Source organism: Cinclus cinclus, chromosome 4 (genome assembly GCF_963662255.1).
Source record: "Cinclus cinclus chromosome 4, bCinCin1.1, whole genome shotgun sequence".
Classification (NCBI taxonomy): Eukaryota; Metazoa; Chordata; class Aves; order Passeriformes; family Cinclidae; genus Cinclus; species Cinclus cinclus.
In genome coordinates, this window is record NC_085049.1 from 15759102 (window position 1) to 15780772 (window position 21671).

General features: G+C 42.7%; 1 protein-coding gene across 1 annotated transcript in view; it reads right to left on the reverse strand.

Annotated features, from left to right (window-relative positions):
- CAMK1D (calcium/calmodulin dependent protein kinase ID) overlaps positions 1-21671 on the reverse strand; it is a 115329-nt gene that overhangs the window by 68942 nt on the left and 24716 nt on the right. Inside the window, exon 3 of the mRNA XM_062491566.1 lies at positions 8990-9064. Coding sequence (XP_062347550.1) covers positions 8990-9064 — 75 coding nt within the window. The remainder of the gene's footprint in view (positions 1-8989; positions 9065-21671) is intronic.

Sequence of the window (21671 nt, forward strand, 5' to 3'; positions counted from 1 at the left end):
TTGGTGACAGAGAGCTAATCTACATTTCCCTTGCCACCCTTTAGACAAGGCAGGACAGCACCAATGGGAAAGAAAACCTCTCTACAGCAAATCCATCTTCAAAAGCATCTGAAAGGAGCAGATTTTAAAGTTTCTGGCAGGGAGTTTTCAGCTCCAAGAAGCAAAAGGTCAGAAGCACTTTGAAAGTGGTCCTGCTTACAGGAAAACAAGCTGCAATGGACAGGAAAGACCCTGGGCTGCAGTGAGATAAATATTCCTCCAGATATATTGCTCCTGGTGAGCAATTAGAACAAGGTAATTTCTCTCTTCTCTGCTCAGCATTGCTTAATTATGGTTACACCTCTCCTGTCTCATGACACTGGGTAATGTTTTGCAGCAGGGTGACCATGCACTTTAGGACTGATTATATCTGACATCACCATCACAACAAGGAGCATCACAGTCATGGCAGAATGATGCTTAGCTCGGTTTTCTCCTAAAGGAAAAACCCCTTTTCCGTAGCTGCAAGAGACCCATTGCAAATTTTTCATGGCAAAACCCCTAAGGCAGAGAAAAATAGTTCAATGAATTTTAATTTTCTACCTGATTTTCCATATTATGGATGCCAAGCCCAGTTTTTAATAATGCTGCCTCTGTTTATGCTAATGTAGGTCTTAAAATCTCAGCTTTCTTTCAGTGGATTTCGAACTGTATTTCTGGCTCTTTCTTTACAATGCATTTTGGAGAATTGTACCTTCTTTCCTCAGGGACATTTGGACATTTAAAGGCTTCACTACGTCTCACTCAAGGATATCTGTGCTCCTTAGAGTATCATCAATGAGGGATGAAGAAAATACAATAACAGAGTGGTTAAATGCTCCTTGCCAACAGAATAATCAGACAGAATAAACACCAAACTCCTCCAAAACATCTTCAGAACCAGTAGAGAAAGCCTTTTACAGCTAAAGCCAGGATCACACTGCCCCAAATGGGAATTTTGTCTTGGAGAAGGGAAAACATGACATAAATATTTGGGTCTCCGAACACACTTTTCCTCCAATTTAAGAGAAAAAAATGGCTTTTACAGGCTAAGATATAACTATGTGGCATGAATCAGAATGAAATGAGCACATGTTCTATAAATGCATCAAAGAAAGGCTTCACCAGCCACAGTATTTTCTTTTTCTATAAAATACTTAAAAGGGTAAAAGTTTGGCTACAGCAGACCTAACCAACATTTCAGGGGAAAAAAAAAAGAAGAAAAAGAAAACCACAAAATCCTCCACATTCATTTTCTACTGAATAATTTTCCAGGGAGAATGTTTAAAGCAGAAACCTATGGCAAGTACTTCTGCAGTCCTATGAAAATAGTTTCTGTAAGAGGAGGTAACCACAGTACTGCAAAGTCATATCAGGGTTTCAAACAGCAACCTGTATTTCTAGGTTCTACACTCTCCTGTTTAAAGCCTTGACCCTCCAGCCAGCCACAGAAATCTATATGAATCAACCTGGCTTTAAAAATGCACCATGTGTAGAGTTGTTGGGGCAATACAGACAAAATGTGGAGTGAGAGATCTTTTCTTTCAGTGTGAATATGAATGGGATGATAGTGCTCCATATACCTGCTACAATACAGTGCAAATGTAGGTGGAAGTTAGCCCAGCACTGACTCTGGAGTCACTTACAGACTCTTGACCAGAGTCACCTACCTGGCTGTACAACCCAGAACATAGGCTGGAGCTAAAACATGAGCATGCTTGGGAAATTGAGCCTATTTTTCTGCCACAAAATCATGGAATGTCTTCTGGAACACACTGCCATGTAACACTCTTCAGCCTCCTACTGTCCCCTTCACCACAGTCTGTACAATTTTCATCCAGAAGAAAACCTTTGATAATGTTTTCCATGTAAAAAAAATGGACCTGGGAACGCCCACGTTCATTTTTGCATCTTGATTCAATGCTGTGTTATTTCACTTCAAAGCTTTGGAGGTTGTTATGAAAGGCCTTTTCTGTTCAAATAAGTGTAACCATTTAATCAGAATGACTCCATATCATGCCTGAGAGAGATCCTACTGTATCATAATGAATTCTCACACTGTGGCACATATGGATTTAACATTTATTATATGCCTTGCTGCATAGCCCCTTCCATCTGAATTAAACACCAGCTATTTAATTGACTCTGGTGCACCACAGTGTAAATTACCAGGAGCTGAGAGAAGCAGAACTAAATCTAAAAGACTCATTCAATGACTACGTGAACATCAAGTAACCAGCAATGAAACTTCTGGGCAAAGCATTAAAGGAAGGAGATGCTTATCCAAAGCCAAAAAAATGGAAAGAAAATTGCTAAGGCTCTAAATAGCCACCTTCCTGCTGTTTGGAGAGAAAAGCCTCACTCCTGCTCTCAGGGAAGCAGTGATATTACCCAGGATTACTGGCAGATATGTATTGCTGCCCCATCAATTGCCTGTTCCAGACCAAGCTATAAAACTCAGGCATATACACCCCCATGCCCAGCTGCAAGTGAGCCCTAAATGGGGACTCAGTGAGGCAGCTGCTGCAGGGCTGAAGGAAGAACCCAAGTTGATGCTGCCAAAATCTATTGCTATAAAAAACAAAACAAAACAAAACAAAAAACAACAACAACAGCAACAACAACAACAACAACAAAAAAAGTCACATACTGTCACCTTAAGGATTTGGTACCAGCCCTTGCTGAGGAGTAGACATTACACCAAATAACTCTCAGAAATTATGTGTTTATTGCAATTACCAGCATAGGAAAACAAGCAGACTTATGAGATCTTCAAATATTTCTGTAACTTCAAAGATATATTAGAACAAGTTTTATTTTGAATTTTGGCCAAACCTCATTTTCCTTATTGACAACAGCAGCTTTGCAACAATAGATACTTTAAAAGAAAAAAGAATAATTTTCATCTAAACTATTCACATTTCTGTAAAAGCAAATAATGTTATAATGCTGTCTGTTCAGTGAAAATGAGAAAATTTTTCTCCATTACCTCTTCATTCTCAAGGCTATAGGGAAAAAAGATAATCACTCTCCATCAGAAGTAGCATGTCACGTCAATTGAAAAAAATAACACCAAACCATCAGTGTTGCCTTGCTAATAAGTCCTTGCTGGGATGTTTTGACTAAGGTAACAATAACAAGTGCAAGCTTTGGAACAAGGATGTTGACAATTGTCTATGACTGTTGAAGGTGACAGAATATTCTAAGTGGTTTTGGAGGTCATAATGAGAAAGTTTTTTGTAGTCTCCAAGGTGAAGAAGACTCTCACCATTCCTCTGTTGCTGTAGGAAGGCTGGGCTGCTGCCCAGGACTCTAAAATGCCTGGTCCTAGCCACAGCTGAAGCACAAGGAAGCAACAGGACTGCTGCTCAGGAAAAGGTGCTGTGTTTGGAGGAGACATGGGGACTAGGGGTTACCAAAAGTTCTGCCATAGACAGAAAAAAAAAAAAAAAGAAAAACAAGAAGAAGAATGAAAAGTGCTGAGGGCACCTAGGACTAGCCAATGAACACACTCACACTTTCAGGAGGACACAGAATCCACACAATTACAGGTATCTAAAAGCCATTCTGGTGGTCAATCTGTGGTCTATCAATCTATTATCAATAAATTTGCCCATGTCCTGATCTCTACCCTGACATTATTTTTTTCTAGTTTCCTTATAATCTCTCTGCCACTGGAAAAGGGAAGATCTTCCTTCATATTTAGCACTGACCCATGTAACCAAACTGATGGAATAATCTTTTTTTCCACAAAGAAAAGATGTTAAGTTGTTGCTGGATTAATAACTTCTACCTTTCTGCTCCTGAAGAACCCATTATGCTTTTATTATCCATTGGTAAGGCCCTGGAACAGGCTGAGCAGAGAAGTTGTGGATGTCTCGTCCCTGGGAGTCTTTAAGGCCAGGTTAGGTGGGGCTTTGAGCAATCTGGTCTAGTGTAAGGTGTCCTTGCCCAGGGCAGGGGGGTGGAACTGGATGATCTTCAAAGTCCCTTCCAACCAAAATCATTCTTTGGTTCTATGTTACAAATTGCATTGTGTATGCAGAGAGATTTCCTTCTGTCTTTTGCATGAAACTTACACAACATCCCCCAAGTAGGGGAATAAGCCTCACCTAAGGAATGTGGCATGGCAGATCTGTGTTTTGTTTTAATTAGCATCCTGATGTGATACTGGCTTGGCGTGCAGGTCGCTGTTTTGCCCTTGCTAGACTCCGTGAGGAACCTGGCAAACACAACACTTCCTTCCATTGTCTGTTGTTTTTCTTGGAGGCTGAGTATTTTCATTGAAATGTCACTTACATACGCAGCTCATGCTCGGCTGCTCTCGGAGTGCACTCAGGCACAGAGCTTTCAAAAAACAAAGTGAATCCAGCACTTAATCACAGCTTAGCACTCTGCTTACTTACTAGCAAAACATACACTTGAAAGGCAAAATCACAAGCAGAGTGGTCTCTGCTTACTTATTAGCAAAACATACAGTTGAAAGGCAAAATCACAAGCAGGGTGGTTCCGGTAGTAACAAAAACTTGTGCAGATTTTACCACTGGTGAGTACCTGCCCGTTTGAGCTGCCTCCCAAGGCATTGCAGGGCTCTAAGGTGCTTGTGTATGGCAGGATAGAGCTGATAAACAGCAGGAATGGGACACTGGGATTCTGAGCTTGCAAACTTGTGGGCAGAGCTTTCCTCAGTGCGTGACTTGCACCCGGCAGGAAAGAGCTTCTGTCATCTCAATTTTCTGTGACAGAAATCATCTGAATAATTCATCAGAGTTAAGAGACCAAGCTGGAAAAACTTCAGGGTTGGGGGTTTCAGCTCAGCTTAGGCTGGGTTTTTTGCAAAGGTAAGGACAAGTACTTCAGTGTTGGGTCAAACAGGATGTTCACCCTGAAAACTTGCTCTCAGCAGAGATGCCAAAGCCTCAAAAGACATCACACAGGGAAAATACTCTGGTTTCTTTGGAGAAATAGAAACAACCCTGACAGGATCTAGGTAAAGCAGTCCTGCCAAGGGGATCTGATCACAGGTGCCCCAAAGAGGTGGAACACTATACCAGACAGTCACCAGGGTTTTCATTTTCTTTAACTAGATCCTAGTATTGATAGGAATTCCTCTGGATTTGTCAATATCCTTGACTCTGCAAAAAATTGCAATGAAACTCAGAGGTGGGTCTTCAGCTTTGACCATTACTTACGTAGCCACACACTACCCTGGGCTGCTCCATATATTTTGGAGGTGCCTTTTAGACCCATTTTTAGGCTGTTTTCCAAAGGCAGTGAGGCAGTGACTCTCCATCCCAACTTGCCAGCCCTTAGGAATTTCTGACCCAATGGGTGAATTTCAACCAACTTTGACAGAAAAGTAAAGGTAGCAAAAATATTATGTTCCTATGTATTTTAAGCACATATGGATGAATAAAGGAGAAAAATGAAATTAATGTCTTAATCTATTTTTAACATGGCCCCATATTCTTCTGGAGAAGCAACAGCCCCAGATCCTGTGGCTTTGACTAGTACAGGTTACACAAAAAACTCGGGGAAACCAAACTCTGCAGCTTCACACTTCAATGCAGGTAAACAATAGAGATTAAATCAGTCAAGCCTTGGAAATCTGCTCTGATCTACCCAGGCAGCACAGTCAGAAACAGTGTTTGCAAATGGACCCACAAAACTCAGGTGGAAAAGATGCTTAGATTGGATCATTAGGAAAAATTTCTTCACTGAAAGGGTTGTAAAGCACAGGAACAGACTGTACAGGGAAGTGGTGGGGTCTCCATCTCTGGAGGTACTGAGAAGATGTGTAGATGTGGCACTTGGAAACATGGTGGGATTGGCAGTGACAGGTTAATATTTGGACTCAATGATCTCTGAGGCCTTTTCCAACCTAAATGATTCTAATTTATGTAAATCCACTTTTATGCATGATTTTCCAGCATGCAGAAAATGAACAATCAATACTCAAAGAGGATGATTATGCTAATGGAACATTAGTATCTGGAATTACCACAACAGATTATCAAGATCTTTTCCTACACTGACAGGTGAAATAAGGGAGATCATTTGTAAGATACAGTAGGGTAATTCTTACCAAATGGCGCCAGCAGCAACCAAAAATCCTACAACTGCTCATTAACAGATCTCATTATTACACCAAAATAGTTCAATAAAACTATTTCTGAAAGCAAATTATTTCCCCCTTGTCTTCTACAATATCCTCTGGGGAAATCTCAAGCAGCATCCAGAAGGAACAAAACTTTCAGAGTTTGTCTTTGTTGCCTGCGTACTTAAGGTCTTAACAGCACTACAGGAAATCCAAGCTTGGGAAGGAGCACATTTTTTCTTGGTTGGAAAGCACATCTTCCTCATGGAAATACAACAAATGTTCTGCAGTATTTTTGTATAGTGCCTGCAAAATTTTGGCAGAGTCATCACAGGAGTGGCAGCAATTGTCTGTATTTGTATTTGGCTTTGCAGCTGCACCAGAAACCACCTCACACCAAAGCTGAGCTACACTGCTGGGAGTGAAAGACAGCAAGAAGTCATCCACAACCTTGCCAAACTTTGAGGCACTGGGTTGGAGTATCTTGCATTTTGCGAAAATAAATAAAGAAAAAATAGCCCAGCCCTGCCCTTTCTAAGGAACAGTGTAACTCCTTGATACAGCACATGAAATTCTGAGTTGTCAAATCCAGAAATCTCCAACCTGGACTTCTGGTCTACCTTGCACTAAGAGGATTGTATCAGTTTGAACAGTTCTGTGATGGCTTGTACACAATATATGTGAGAACAAGGTTGTGAAAGCAAAGCCAGAGATCTTATTTCCCCATGAACATGCTGGGAAACACACAAGGCAGATTCACCAACAGTGAAGTGCTGGGAAGTGCTCCCAGGGGGACTGGCAGGAATAAATTAAGTGTCAAGCAGACATGGACAGCTGTCTCTTAACCTCCCTTCTTCCCAAGTCCAGCACACACACTGAGACCTTTACTTGCCATATCTTTGACAGAATAAATGAGGTGTGATATTTATCCTTCAAGCTGGCCTGCTAACAAGCATGGCTTTCATGTAACAGTAGATGCACTCAAGGACAAACATAAACAGGGAGGCTCAGTCTGCCTTCAAAAACCTTCTCCCACAGAGATGCTGTGAGATACTCAGGGGGCTGTAATGTGAATTTTCCACATCATAGCAAGGAGTGCTTGAAAGGTTGGTAATGAAAATGCTGTCCACACCACAAAATAATCCTTGGGAAATATTAGCTGGAGTCCACTTAGGAAGCAATGACCCAGGGAGAAGGACATATGGATTTAAGATTTGTTGTGCTCATGATACTGATCCTTGAGTAGCCCTGATTTTACCCCTTCTTTTTTTTTTCCCCCAATCTAAATGGGGCTTTCTCAAAGATGCTTGATCAAAACCCCTTCTGCTATAAAGAACTGAAGTTTTAAAGGTAGCCAAAATTAAAATTGTTTCCAAGAAATTGTTTAGGAGAAATACACAAAAATGAGAAGCTGAAAAACCCACAAGGAATCTAATAATAATCAGGGCAGAAATGTAAACAGAAAAATAAGATTCTTCATGCTGTGCAATGGTTCACAGCCATTGTATCAACAAGTTGGTGTTACCTTGGAAACAAAAGATTATCCATACATGCCTTCTCCTAAACAGAAAAGAGGCATGCAAAAAGGATTTTGAACCTCCTGGACTTTGCAGTGTTGCCACCCAACTCTTGATACCAATTGGTCCCAAGCCTAACAACTGATGAAAACTCAGAAGCAGTGCAGAGGATGCACTGTCCTTCACATGACATCCGAAGAGATGAGGGTGAGTACCTGGCCTTCTTGTCAGCTCCACCTTGAGATAACACAGCACTTTCTAAAAAAGTGCAGAAAGATTATTCAGTTTAGTGCTCTTGGTCTATCTTGTAACACAAGGCACAGCTCTTTGCTGGGTCTGGGGACTGCTTGGAGCTGCCACCCCAAACGCTGCTGATGGGCTCTGGCTGCTGGCTTCAGCTGGGCACCTCACCCCACTGGGCATCAGTGAACCTGTGTCCCCCTGGAACAGCTAAATGCTTAGCCTTCAGAAAATTAATTGGCTGAGTTTACAAGTACAGCTGTAACAAGTACAGAAAAGATAATTTGCTAGTAAGTGTTGAATAGTGAACAAGTAAAAATTTATACCAAGATATAATCAGGGTCACCTCTCATTACAGAACTACATTTCAGATAACCCAAATATCTGGATGAAAAGATTTTACAAAAGTGGTGGTTACAGTACATTAAACAAGCTAATAATATAGAGCAATAACATCTATTTATTTTTATAAAGAGAGTAAACAAAACTAAGGATTTGTAAGTCAACTTATCACAGAATTGGTACTTCCCACAATCCAGCTGGCTTGTTGGAATTTGTACAACACTAATGTTCCTGTGCAAGTCTTTTTGCAGCACTGAACTGAAATGTAGGGCTACAAAAACACACTTAAAAATTTACAGGACACTATTCTTCCCACAATGCCAGCACAACAACTTCTGAGGACATCACCATGCCTGGACCTTACCAACAGACAAGGGAGCAGTATTTTCCCCAAGGGCTTCCCCTGAGCTATTTCACCCCAGAGCTTATTCTGTCAGATGCTTCAGGCTTCCCTATGGTATATCTGGCTTTTCTCAGCTGTAATTTACTCTCCTGCCCTTCTGTCTGTTCTGCTCTGTTTTTGATGTGGTCTCACAAAACCAGTCTGGTTTGATTTGGGTGAGACTAGTCACAAAACAATTTAATTCCCAATTTTACAATAACACAGCATATCACAACTAGAGATCTGGTTTCAACCTCCCTCCAGGGATTTTGCAGTCTGTACCACACAAGACAAATACCTCTCACATATCCCATCTTTTGGCTTAGAGAGCAAAACCAGAACAAGAAGAGTTGGCAACTTTGATATAAAAACTTCATTAGGTTCAGTACTTACAGCTGCATGACCAAATATAAATGGTTCGGGCTCTCATAGATGTCTTCCAGAGCAACTATATTTTCATGCTTGATCCTGAAAAAATACAAGATAGGATGAAATAATGATTTTAATTTTTTTTCTCACATGACTGCAAAACATAGAGCTAATTTTAGTTACATAATACTTGTCAGTGTTTTATTCAACATCCTAAACTTTCTGCAAGGACATGTGATAGAACAATGGATAATGGCTTTTAACTGAAAGAGGGTAGATTTGGATTAGATACTAGGAAAAAATTCTTTACTGTGAGGCACTTTCACAAGTTGTCCAAGGAAGTTGCAGATGCCTCATCCCTTGAAATGTTCAAAGCCAGGTTGGAAACGGCTTTGAGCAACCTGGGCAAGTGGAAGATGTCCCTGCCCAAGGCAGGGGGATAGGAACCAGATGATCTTTAGGGCCCTTTTAACAAAAGTAAGCAATCCAAAGTGCTTCACAGCCCAGAATACCATTACTATTCAGAAAAATTTCTTCCAATCATCTCTGAAGCCAAAATATGTAACAGTTGAGGCACCTGAGGCATTAGAGGTATACAGGTCCTGTGTCAGATGGGTGAAGATGGTTGGGTGGAGGCTGAGTTCTCAGGACAGCTTTGCTGTGGGGTGCAAGGGAGTGACAGAGGCAAGGTGCAGGGAGAAAGCAGGGATGTGACCCCATGAAGATGCTGGCACAGGGCACAGCAGCCACATGACAGCCCCACACTCCTTCCCACCAAATTCGTGCTGTTCTGATGTTAAGCCTGGTCTTGATACCCGAATTTCCCTGCAGCATTATTAAGCACTGTGTGCAACAGCTGCAAGAGTCTTCATGGATGTTCTACATCATCACCGTTCCCACCAAGTCTCTTACCAAAACACTAGCTTTTAAAGAGAAAAATAATCTCTACAAGCACACTTCTGATTAGCTACTTCAGCAATGCCTCGATGGGCTTGTTCCTTAAATGTTTACAAATAATTTGCAAAGGATGTATTTAACTTGTGCAAATCCTGAAGAGACTACCCCAGCACAAGCCCAGGGCAGAACATTAATTACACCAATTCCAAACAATATTTTAAGAGCAAGAGAAAGATGGAAAATTCTAAGAAGAGCCCACTCATTAAACAACAGATGGGTATGTCCAGAAGGAAAGTAAACATGCATTGTCAGCAAATGCAAAACTCTCTGCATGTTTCTAGGTTCAAGTAGCTTAATTAAGAAGCTTAATCATGTGTCAGGACCTTATCCTCTATGGTCACAAGCGTCCTAACACCTGTGTGATGCCATGGAGAGCAGAAGGTCCCCTGTGCCCAGCAGGATCTTTCCTGCAAGCATGAAGGGTAATTCACTTTCCTCTGAATTCACTGGAAATATTATGACTGACCTGAATTTATGCCCGTAATTAGTCATTAAAAACTGTGTTCATGCAAGGACTTTTACACACAGGAAATTTAATGTCAACAATAAGCAAACTCAAATGTAATACACTGCAGGATGTTAAAGCAACAAGCATATAACTTGGCTCTTCCTTCTACCTAAATGGCTGGAAAATCCCATGATACTTCAGCAAAATTTCCAGGTAGATTGCATCACAAATTAAATTCTTAGTATTTGCAACAGGAAACCAATACACCACCCACTTGGCTTTACGCAGCAAATGTTTGGAAGCATTTATGTGTTGTGCAGGTCTAGTGCCTGGTCCCTTAAGTGTTAGTCAGGAGAAGGGCAGGTTTGCCTTGTTTAGTTTAGTTAGTTGAAGGTGTGCTAAAATGACATTTCAAGCAATTTGTTATTTCTAATGAAAATTATTGTATTTATTTAACCATTTTCTTTTATGCAACACATACATTCACACAATACTTTGTGCTCCTCCTACCATCATGATGTCGGCAGTTTAACACAGTCAATCTGCCATAATGTTTAAGGCCTCCAGTTTAGTCTGTGGTATGGTTTTCACCATTCATACACTAATGCTTTGCATTTCTATTTTTGGAGAACCTCAGAGGTTCCCCAAAGCAGCCTCACCATCACACACATGGTCACCCACAGCGAGCAGCCAGGGAGGCAGAGGTCATGAAAGAGCTCATCAGAGATGCAAGGCTGAGCACCAGGGCTCAGCAGGACCCTCTCCCCTCCCTGATTTGCAAACCAAATGGGCACCGAGCCCTGTGCTCCCAGAGGGAGGGTAGATAAACCTGCTCAGTGCTGCAGAGAAAGGGGAGAAAAGGTTTAGTCCCACCCCTGCAGAGTCCTCTGTATTGAGCCCATCTGCCCCCCTCTGAAATCAGATGCAGGACATGAGCATATGGGAAGAGAGCAAATATGAGGTGTAATTTGGGAGAAGACAGCTGAAGAAGCTGAATCACCCCCAAAGGACACAAAGAGCGATGCCTCATGGGGATGATTGCATTTGGAGCACTGTGTCCCTTTGGGAGGTGGTGTCTGTACCTACCAGCCACCCCAGCTCCTGGTGGCTGCTGCACCCCAGGAACATGATGAGAGGGGAGGAGGCATTTTTCTCCCCTTTGTCTCAGCTTCCCCAAGACCAGCAAGGCCTCCATCGTGGTGTTTTGCAGTGTTTAATATCCCTGGCAAAGTGCACATCGCACACCTGCAAACGAAGCAGCTTGTCCCACGCAGAATTTCTCTACTCAGAGGAACTCTCAAATGACAAGCTATTAAAAGGAAAATCGAATCCAAAGTTGAAAAATCAACCACATGGGGATTACTTGGGGTGAAGCCCACAGTTAACACAAGTTTGGGTGTTGTGTTTCTGGAACTGGACCAGTGCAGCCATGGGGTACCCAGCAGAGATCACTGCCACCAGCAGCAGCTCCTCTGCCACTCACGCCAGAAATTCACACAGAAGTCCATGTGGTCCTTTCTTCCCTTTAAAACATGAGCACACAATCACTTACAGCTCTGATACACAATAATTAATCCTTCAAGGATGAACAATGTTCATTTTCAATAATGTGCTTGGGTTTAGACAAGCAGGTGTGGCATCCTCACAATGTTTTGTTGGTACCAAAAAGTCCAACGGGAATGGAGCAAATTTGTCCCACATCACTGCAAGCAGATCAGCAGTGCCAGATGTGAGTAACAGGCAGATACTCACTTCTGTTTTGCAGGGATGTTTGTGTACATCGAGAGCCAAGGAGAGCACTGTGAAGTGGCAGCTCCTTGTTGGTCGCGGATCAGGAAGGATTTGGGGATGGGTTAATTAACTCCACGTTTAGCCCCTTCTAGGAGCACCAAGTGAGTCTCAAAGGTTCAGAGGATTCATTCTGCTAAGCCTCCAAATGCCTGCACACAGCCCTGCAGAAATACTCACTGGACTGTCTGATCTACTCAAGACCTGACAGGATTTATTATTTCAAAAGGTGCTGCTCTCACTTTACAAAAGGGGAAGCATTGCGCAGAAAAATGACAAGATTTTCTGCAATACAAGAGAGAATGGAACAGAGAGGGCCAAGATTCCTCAACCCCAGAATAATATCTTCATCAATGGAACATATTATTTTAATTCCTTCTCCTTCCTATCTCTGTGAGAGATCTTAACCCCTCTTCTCTGCAGACCTTTTCTTCTTTCTGTCCTCTCTCTCCAGACTCCTCCCTTCCAAACATGTGGCTCCCACCCTGCAATAGATAAATCTGCCTGATCAGCTCTGCACAAAGCAGCTCATTGATGCTTTTAGATATGTGATCGTGCAGTATTAGGGCTGTAGCAGAGGGAACATGGAAATGGGCTGGGGTGACAGCAGTTCCCATTACTTGTTTCCAAAGAAAGAAAAAGAGCCCTGAAAATGAACATCAAAGCATGGACTTGCTTAAAGCAAATTAGATCCGATTACACAAATTGATACGAACCAAGGAAAATTGCCCTTGCCACCCTTTCATCACATTTCCTATTTTTCCAGATACACCCCCTCCATGGCAAACCCCATCTGCTGCTTGCATCTCCCACATCCTGATGTGTCCCCAGAATTCCTTTATCTCAGGCACAAATGGCAGGTGCTACCTCCAGCCACCACCGCTTTGTTCAATTTCAGGAATATTCTGAGGCCATTAGACAGAAACAAGATGTCTAGAAATAAGAATACTAATTAAGAGAGGCATGTGATGCTGCAATCCATGGGAAAAAGAAGAGGAAAATAAATCTAGGAGTGAGAATCAAGAGAATTTAAGTGTACCAAAAGAAACATAAAGAGATATTAAACCTGGTAAGAAACTATGAAAAGTTTAGTATAAGAAACTATGAAACTATGAAAAGAAAGGATGGATTCCCCCTTTTCAGAGCAGCTCTGCGTTGGATTCTGTGCCTCAGGCAGACACAAACCTTGGGGCTTGATGCAACCATGCAAAATTATCAAGCTTCCCCTGCAGACTTTGAGCCCATGGTTCTTCCATGTGCTCTTACAAAGGTGTCAACGATACAAATGAGTGAAGGCAATGTTGCACTTGAGCAATTTTTTTTTGTCACAAGGACAGACAATATTTAAAGGAGCAAAATGAACTGGGCAACCAAGGACTTCAGGTGAGTTTCCTGGGCATGGCAGCTGTGCAAACAAGGGCTGACAAAGGAGTGCTTGATCTGCAGCAGAGCCCCAAACACAGACTGGCCCCCTTTGTTTCCTGTAGAGTCACTGAATGAGAACGCTGATGGGGGAATAGTCATTTTTCTCCAACTGCTACTGCTGAAACACAGGAACACCCACCTCCAAAGGGGATGAAACACATCCCCAAAACAAGACCTGACATGACCAGGAGTGACATTTGGCCCTGCTTGCCAGTTCCCATCACTCCAATGGGCTGTGCTGCAGCACTGGAGTGGTGATGAGTACATGGCATGGCGCCCCAGTGATGCTAAAATTCTCCCTTGCCAGTGGCTGGCACAGAGACACCATGTCCTACTCACTGCCACCAGAGGTGCACAAGCCCCCATAGGTCCAGATCTAGCTCTACTGGACAATACTTACTTCAATATTTGTCAAAAAATAATCTAAAAATCAATATATTTCATAGGCTTTGGCTGGAGATTGCTTTTAAGAAGAAAGGGATTAAAATTTGGAAGCTAGTGTACAATAAGGGAAACTAAATCCTTTAATCACTGAGCTTTCTGTACATCTCTGCTGGTTCCTGACCATCCCAGAGGCCAAGAGCTGGCATTAAACCTGCTGTGTGCTGCTGTGGATCATTAATTAGAGGCATCCCACTCTGCACAGATAAAAGCAGAGAACCCAGATTTTACTGTTGCTTTGGCTGCTGATCTGCCAGGAGAGCATGTGGGCATGCCAGCTATAAACCACAATTGAATCACTTACATTAATATCTGTCATATTTAACACTAAAACCAGGATCAGTTAGAAGAATACCACACAAAAACCTTGGGCAAACATGAGAACTGCTTAAGTAGGGCCCAACAACTCTTTCCAAGTCAGTGTTACATCTGTAAGACATGACATTTAATGCTGCACCTCCGTGGCCAGCACATGCCACAGGTAAAATGCCACAAGAAAGCACAAATAATTTTGCAAAAGCCAGGACTAACAAAGCATGAGTCCGTAAGGATTCGTGGCTCTGAGTAAACAAATGTAATGAGAATCAATGCTTCATTATTCCCACACGTACTCTGGAGAGAGTTTTACCAGCAGCTTGGAGGTTGATGAATTCACCAGTAGGCCAAGGGAAGTGTTTAAATCACAGTTTCAGTGGAGGGCACTGCAAACTTACCTCTGCTCAGCTGTCTTATTTGTTTGAAATGGGTCAATAATTTCAACAGATAGTAGGATAGAACCACACACGTTCACAGCGAGTAATCAGATCAGATTGCTTTCCACTTGAAAGAAAACTACCAAAAAAATCTTTGTGATGGCTCAGAAGATGTGAGGATGCATGGGTACAAGGCATCCTGATCTCAAGGAGAAACTGTGGCTACTCTGCTAAGAGGGGAACAGAGCACAGTGAGATGGCAGGGATTGGTACAGGGAAGGAAACTGGTGGCTGTCCTGGAAATGGCTGGCTGGCTGCAGCAGATCTCTGCCCACCATTCCTGCTCCCCAAAAACATCCCAATACTGATGCTGTGCATGGGACTTGCACTGCCCTACCCCTCACTGCCATTCTTGTGTGAGGGGTCCAAAACTGACACCAGGATTGGAGGTGAGGCCTCACCAGTGCAGAGTACAGAGGGACAGCCACTGCCCTGTTCCTGCTGGCCACACTATTGCTGATTTTGGGATATGAAAGGGAGGGAGGAGAGCATGGTGCCTCACATCACCGGTTGATTTTCCAGGGTCCAAATTGTGAGAGGATACCAGACTGATGTCACCAAGACAACCACCTTCCCCTGAATTGGGCACCCCTGGAGACAGCTTTAGAAGAAAGGTGGAAGGTTTAATGACCCTGAGATTAATTCCTACTACTTCATATCCTCCACAAAGTCCTCCCACCGCAGCCAACAAGAACATGGTCCAGCAACAGTGACAGCTTCTGTGGCAACTGAAGCCATCTGTGGTCCCTACCATCTCAGGGCAGCAGTGTCCCACTCTCACTCACAAACACACATGCAAATAATGCAAAACTTGGAGAAGCCTCAGCTCAGACACAGCAGAGATGTGAACAAAATCAGGCAGATGTCAGTTGCTCAGCAAAGGTGGCTCTACAGAGACTGCAAATCCAAAATATCTGGTTTTTCTCTCCTGCTACACTTAGATTGCTGGTGTTTTTTGAAGTTATATCCTTAACTTGCCTATGGCAACGAGCTGGATATGGTTTTCTGGATTCAGTACTAAATATTCCCTTGCATTAAAAATAAAAGAGAGCTCATTTTAATGAGCTGTAACATAGAACTTGTGCTATGTCCCCATGCCAGACGGTGTTTTCTGACCTCCTCTGATCTCCCTCCACTGTGATACCTTTTGTACCCACCCATGTTACACATCTTGTCTTGCTTGGTCTAACAACTGGGCAAGGGACAGCTAATTCCATCTCAAAGCCAGATGGTTCAGTGCCCTTATGCTGACTGCCTGGCCAAATTAGTTACGTCTCTGTGGCTGGAAGGACAAGGAGCTGAACTTTGGGGTCACGTGGGGGCTTCGAAACACAGACTGCTCACAACACAGGAAGGAAATTAATGTCTTCACTAATATTTTTTAATATCTCTATGCTTCTATCAGGTTAGTTTGGTCTGCTTTGGGAAACCAGCTAGAGGAGAAGGACCCTGGATGCCCTAGAAGATGGTACACAAAGGTAAACATGGAGGGCTGAGCCACTTCATAACCTTCCCTCAGCTGTGACTGAGGAGGAGACTGTGACAAAAAGCTCCAGTGTTGGTAGCAAGCAGCAAGTGGCTCAGAGCACATGTCTGAAGGATGTAGGAGCAGTCAAAATTCAGGAGAGCAATGCCCATTAAAAGACCTACTTCTATTAGCCTTAGAAGACAGTGATGATTTTAAAATTAACATGGTTTCCAGTTTAGTTTTTTCACACTTTAACACTTCCATTAGGCATCTAATATTCTGTATGCAAAGCAATGGGTCAGGATGGGATTTGTCCTAATGCAGTGTCCTAGCAGGATGCTGAGTGATTCTGTTCTCAGTGCAGCTGCCACCTCTGGGGCCTACAAGGAGTAGAAAGGACAGGGAGGCATCAGGACATCTTATGTCATGATTATACGACTTGACCTCTCTCCATTTAATTTTCCAGATCCTACCATCACCTCTATAACCTCCTGTTACTCAGGAGTGAAAACCCAGAAATATTTCCATCCATTTCAATGGTCCTTCTTCCCTAGCACAGCATGTCCTCTATAGCAAACCCCAGTCTTATGCACCATGTGCATAAAATGTTCTCAGGAGGTTTTTCAGTGATAAAGTCAAGCTGGAGACATTCCACAGGTGGAAACCTGAGCTGTGTAGTTAGTCAGCTGTAGCACTCACTGGCTGTGACAAAACCTACCCACATACACCTGGAAATTTCTGATCCCTGCCCTTTATACTTCCTAGTGAGATCACAACAGAGAGCAGACAAAAACTGAAAATTTTCAGCACAGATTCCTAGGTTTTCACAAGGCACTGCTAGAACTTTATAACACCCATGGACATAAAAAGTTAATTTAGGTACTTTGAGGATAACCCTGAGTACTTCCTGGATCACACACCTGGAGTTAGGTGCTGACTTGTGCTGACTTGTCTCTAGCAGTTTCAGGTGAATACTGCCCAGCAGGCATTCAAGGGAAAGAAATTCAAGCTCTGGGTTTTCTATTACTAAAACTTGCAACTCTAGTGAGAAGACTACGTCCAAATAACATTCTGGAATGCTTGTATTCCTGCAGATCTGACAGCCCATTCAAGAATAGGAATATCCCGTGTCAGTGCCATTTCAGGAATACCCCTGACTTCCACAAGAAACTGTCCAAACCATGAGAATGATGGTTTCCAATCAGTAGATCCCAACTGGCAGCGATCAAAAAGGCTTGCCAAGCTTGAGCAAAAGCCTCCAGGCTGTTTAATGTGAAACACATCAAAACCAATATTAATGATTAATTAATCATTAAAGGTGAAAAAGATAAAAGCAGTGTCTGCAAGGATTTATCTTAGACAAAACCAATATACTATCCTTTAGTTCTTGGCAGCAGCCCTGTTTCTGCAGTGTGGAGGACTATGGATTTACGTGTGCAGCCATTAATTAGGGATGATTTCCACTCCTTTGCCTGGGAGACTGAGGAGCCACATGCAGTTAAAGGTGGTGAGCAGCACCTGAGCTGAGGTGGGTTGCTCTGGAGGTGTTCCACAAGCTGAAAGCAGACTGCTTGCGAAACCTGTGAAAAATGGGAAGACTGACACTCTTTGGAAGGGTGATCTGGCTGCAGTCAGAGCAACTATCCTTGTACATTGCTTCACAAAATGAGCAGATCTTATTAGTTTCCAGTGAATGAAGAGCTGAATAACTGGTGTAACACTTTGTGTGGCCTCCTGGCTCTCAGATGAGTGCAGTGTGTACACATACACTCAGTTCTATCTGAAACCTGGCAGCAGACACTCCACCTCTGAAAAGAAAGCCCTGCCATCCGTGAAATACCCATTTGCACGGACACAGGGGTGTTGTTGTCTGCTGTTATCTCCCTCACTGGTTTGAATACATACTAATGAAGGGTGAATGCTGTAACACCCACGCACCTGCATAGGTAAGTTACATAGGAACATGGAAAAATGCCTATTCAGACAAGCAGGGAGCTGAAAGATATAACAAAGCCAGGTACTTCATTCCACCACATGGGGTACAAATGTAGCTGTCACCCGGATGTGACAGAGCTGGGACTCCCAGCTGTGACTTTTCTAGCATCTTTATTTTTTGGGTTACCCTAAAAGCTAATGCATATGGGTGAGGTGGAGCTGAACTGCTAAAGATAAGGACAAGTAACAGCACAAAGGTAGAGATGGTTTATGTACTCAGAAAACACTGATGTAACCAAAAAGACACTTTGGTTCACAGCAGGAAGCAGGGCTATGCTCAACAGTCACATCCAAAGAGGTTTATACCTCAAAACCACATTTTCTCCACAAGCAAAGCAGAAAAGTGGGTAACCAAGCACAAGTGACATCCTGAACACAAATTTCTTGTCCCCCAATGAAGCTGAGTTGCCCTCTGCATGCTCATCTCTGCTGATTGCTGCTGGGCAGCCTAGAAAATCACAAGCTTTGATTGAGTCTCATCAGACTGGGTGTGCATGTGATAATTAAAGCAGATTACAGCTCCTCAGAGCCATGCCAATGGCCTACAGTGTCACACTTGCCCAGCTGCAGTGAGGAACAGCAAATGGCCTCCAAAATGGGCTGGAGACCCTATGTGTGCAGGTGGTACAGCAATAACCGCTTTGCTTCTCCTAGCAGGTCTGGGTTTGAGTTTTGATCAGGTCTTGATGTGTTTTTTGTGCCACTTGGGCCACTGTGCATTAGCAGTGCTTGCCTGCATCCTGCCCACTTGGCTGGCCCAGAGCCATGTGTCCAGGGAACAGGGAAGCCTGGCAGACTGGGATGCTGGAGCTCAGCTCTCTGGAGCTCCTGGGCAATCCTTAGCTGGCATCCAGGCAGTGGGTCTGACTCAAGTACTCGGTCTGCTGGGACAATCCACATGACAAACTCATGAAAAAACCCCTCCTTCCCACCAGGCTACTAGGAAGTAAATTTATTTTATTTATTGAGACAGAAGAATAAGTAAGAGGCTAGGCAGGTATCCACATTTCATCATCACTGCATTAGGACACTCCTACACAGAAAACTGCTCCACCAGTTGTCTGTGGGAAGTGCCAATAGCCCTCGGGTGAGTCACAGACACCCTGTACCATAAGAGAGTAAGTGGGAAAGCTCTGCAGAGCGGGGGCTTGATCTCGGAGGACAGACCTTGCCACTCCAAGCTCATTGTGAGTTACTGTCCTCAATGGCTGAGCACAGAAAACCAAACTCAAAGGCAGATCCACTTCTCCTGACACTTGTGTGAAAGCAGAGGGACTCTTGGCAGTCCCAGCACTGCTCCATTGCACAGCTGGTAAATGACAGAGGAGAACACAGCTCCAGCCCTCCATAACTGAACCTGCCATTTCAAAGCTGCAGTGAAGGCTACTGATGTTCAAGCCTGGTTTATTTTCAATCTATCTGGATCCTAGGGAAGAAAACACTTCCACTGCTATTGGGTTTGCTTTGCATGTGGTCTTCAGGAAAGGAGCAGGAGAGAACAGGAAAAAAACCCTTCCACCAATGGGCAGAATGAATAATGGAACAATTCAGCTGGGCCAAATCTTGGAATCTTTAATCAGGCAAGACTGCTGGGGGTCTCACTTGGCTGGATTCATGTCTTGGCAGCATCACTGCAGAGTCCAAAGTAGACTTGAACTCAATACATCAAGAGGCAGAAAAGTAATTTAACCAGAACAATATAGTTAGCAAAAATCCTTGTTAATAAGGATGCATTTTGCTTGTGTGTAACAGCTAATTAGTTTGTAACCAGGTGAGAATAAGTTTGAGAAGCTTAATCTCCCCAGTTTTACAAAGGATATCATAAAAGGGGTCTAATTAAAAAAATAAATAGTGAAGTTCATTTATTCCTGATACATGTATCAGTGTGGAGCATAGGGACCCAATGTACAGGTTTCTATTTTAGGAGAGAGAAACCTGGATTCACGAATGTCCCCACAGTGCCTTTGGAGAGGTAACAGAGGAGTTTAAACCAGAAGACAGCTCTATAGTTGCAGCCACTTGCCCAGAAAAGAGGACTTTAAGCTGCAATTCCCTCTTTTCTTATCGCATGGAAGTATAATTTTCAAAAACACTCACTTAGTAGCCAAAGAGCAGACTTCTAAAGATGATTAGGTACCATATGATGCAAGTAACTTCTTACAGTAACTAAGCGTCAAAGTGCTTTCAAACTTCCTCCTGGGTATCTTCAGACAGCTAAATATATTAAAAATATATATCTAAAATAATTTTAAGGCTGATACAGGCACTGAAGTGCTGGAAGACTGGAATGTTTCTATGGTTTTAAATCCCTAATAGCCACTGCAGAGAGAATTTATGATTTTAAATATGTCACTGTGGTATTGTCCTGCAACAGGGCTTGGAGGTTAACAACACCAATATTTCAGACAGTAACAAGCACGATATTAATGTCATAAGCAGCAATTAGTGTTAAAAGACAGCAAATCCTTCATGTAAAATAAATGCATGTCTAGCTGTGGGAGCAGTAGGGCTAAAGAGCAATATTGCAATGACATGTGGTTGTTTTTCCATTATTCTAGTTAGGTTTTCCTACTGTCCACTGACTTTTTGCAAGTCCTGATGAAGCAGAAATGGGAATAAATTAACAGGAAAGAATGAGTTAATAAATGTACTTCAAAGGACATTGACAGCAAAATTTCTCTTTGTAAATTTCTTGTTTTCATTCATGCCATTAAGAAGAAATCAGTATGAAAAAGTAGGTTGTTTCATGGCATTCAAGAAAATGTTTTCTAACCAACTGGCCTATAAATTACAGTGCTATAGATTTCTAACATTTTATGCAAGCAAGTCACACATATAAGTCACACGTGGTGAGTCATTTTTTCCTAAGCAATACATCTAATTAATTCAAGGTATTTAGAATGAAAGGTAGCTATTAGATGAAGACTGAAATAAATGGTACTAAATGCAGCCTTAGTGATGATGGACACAGGGCATTCTGGTAACATCCCCTTCTCTGCTGTGCTTAAAGCTGTGTTGCTCCCCTTGAATAAAGCTGAATTAATGAAAGCAATATCCTGCTTAAAGAGTATCTGCCAATAGAGCTTGTCAAGATGATGCTGGAGGACCCCCAGGACACCAAATACATTTTGTTTCACAGTTTTGATCTGTGGAGCATGTGTGTGGGGAGAAGGTATTCTCCAGCTCAGCCTTTGAGACGACTCAATGCCTGCTTCTTCCAGAAAACAAAAGGAGTTACAAAGAAAGGGGTGTGATTTTATAGCATTCACTCCTGCCTATTGTCTACTTAATTGGAGTGATGCATTCATCTATGATACATCATGAAACAGTCATCAGCCCTTTCTTTTTTATCATTACCTCATCTTGATGTGACATCAATAAATCCAATGCCTTGTCACAAATTGCAAGTCTATCTGCTTCATTGATGCTGAG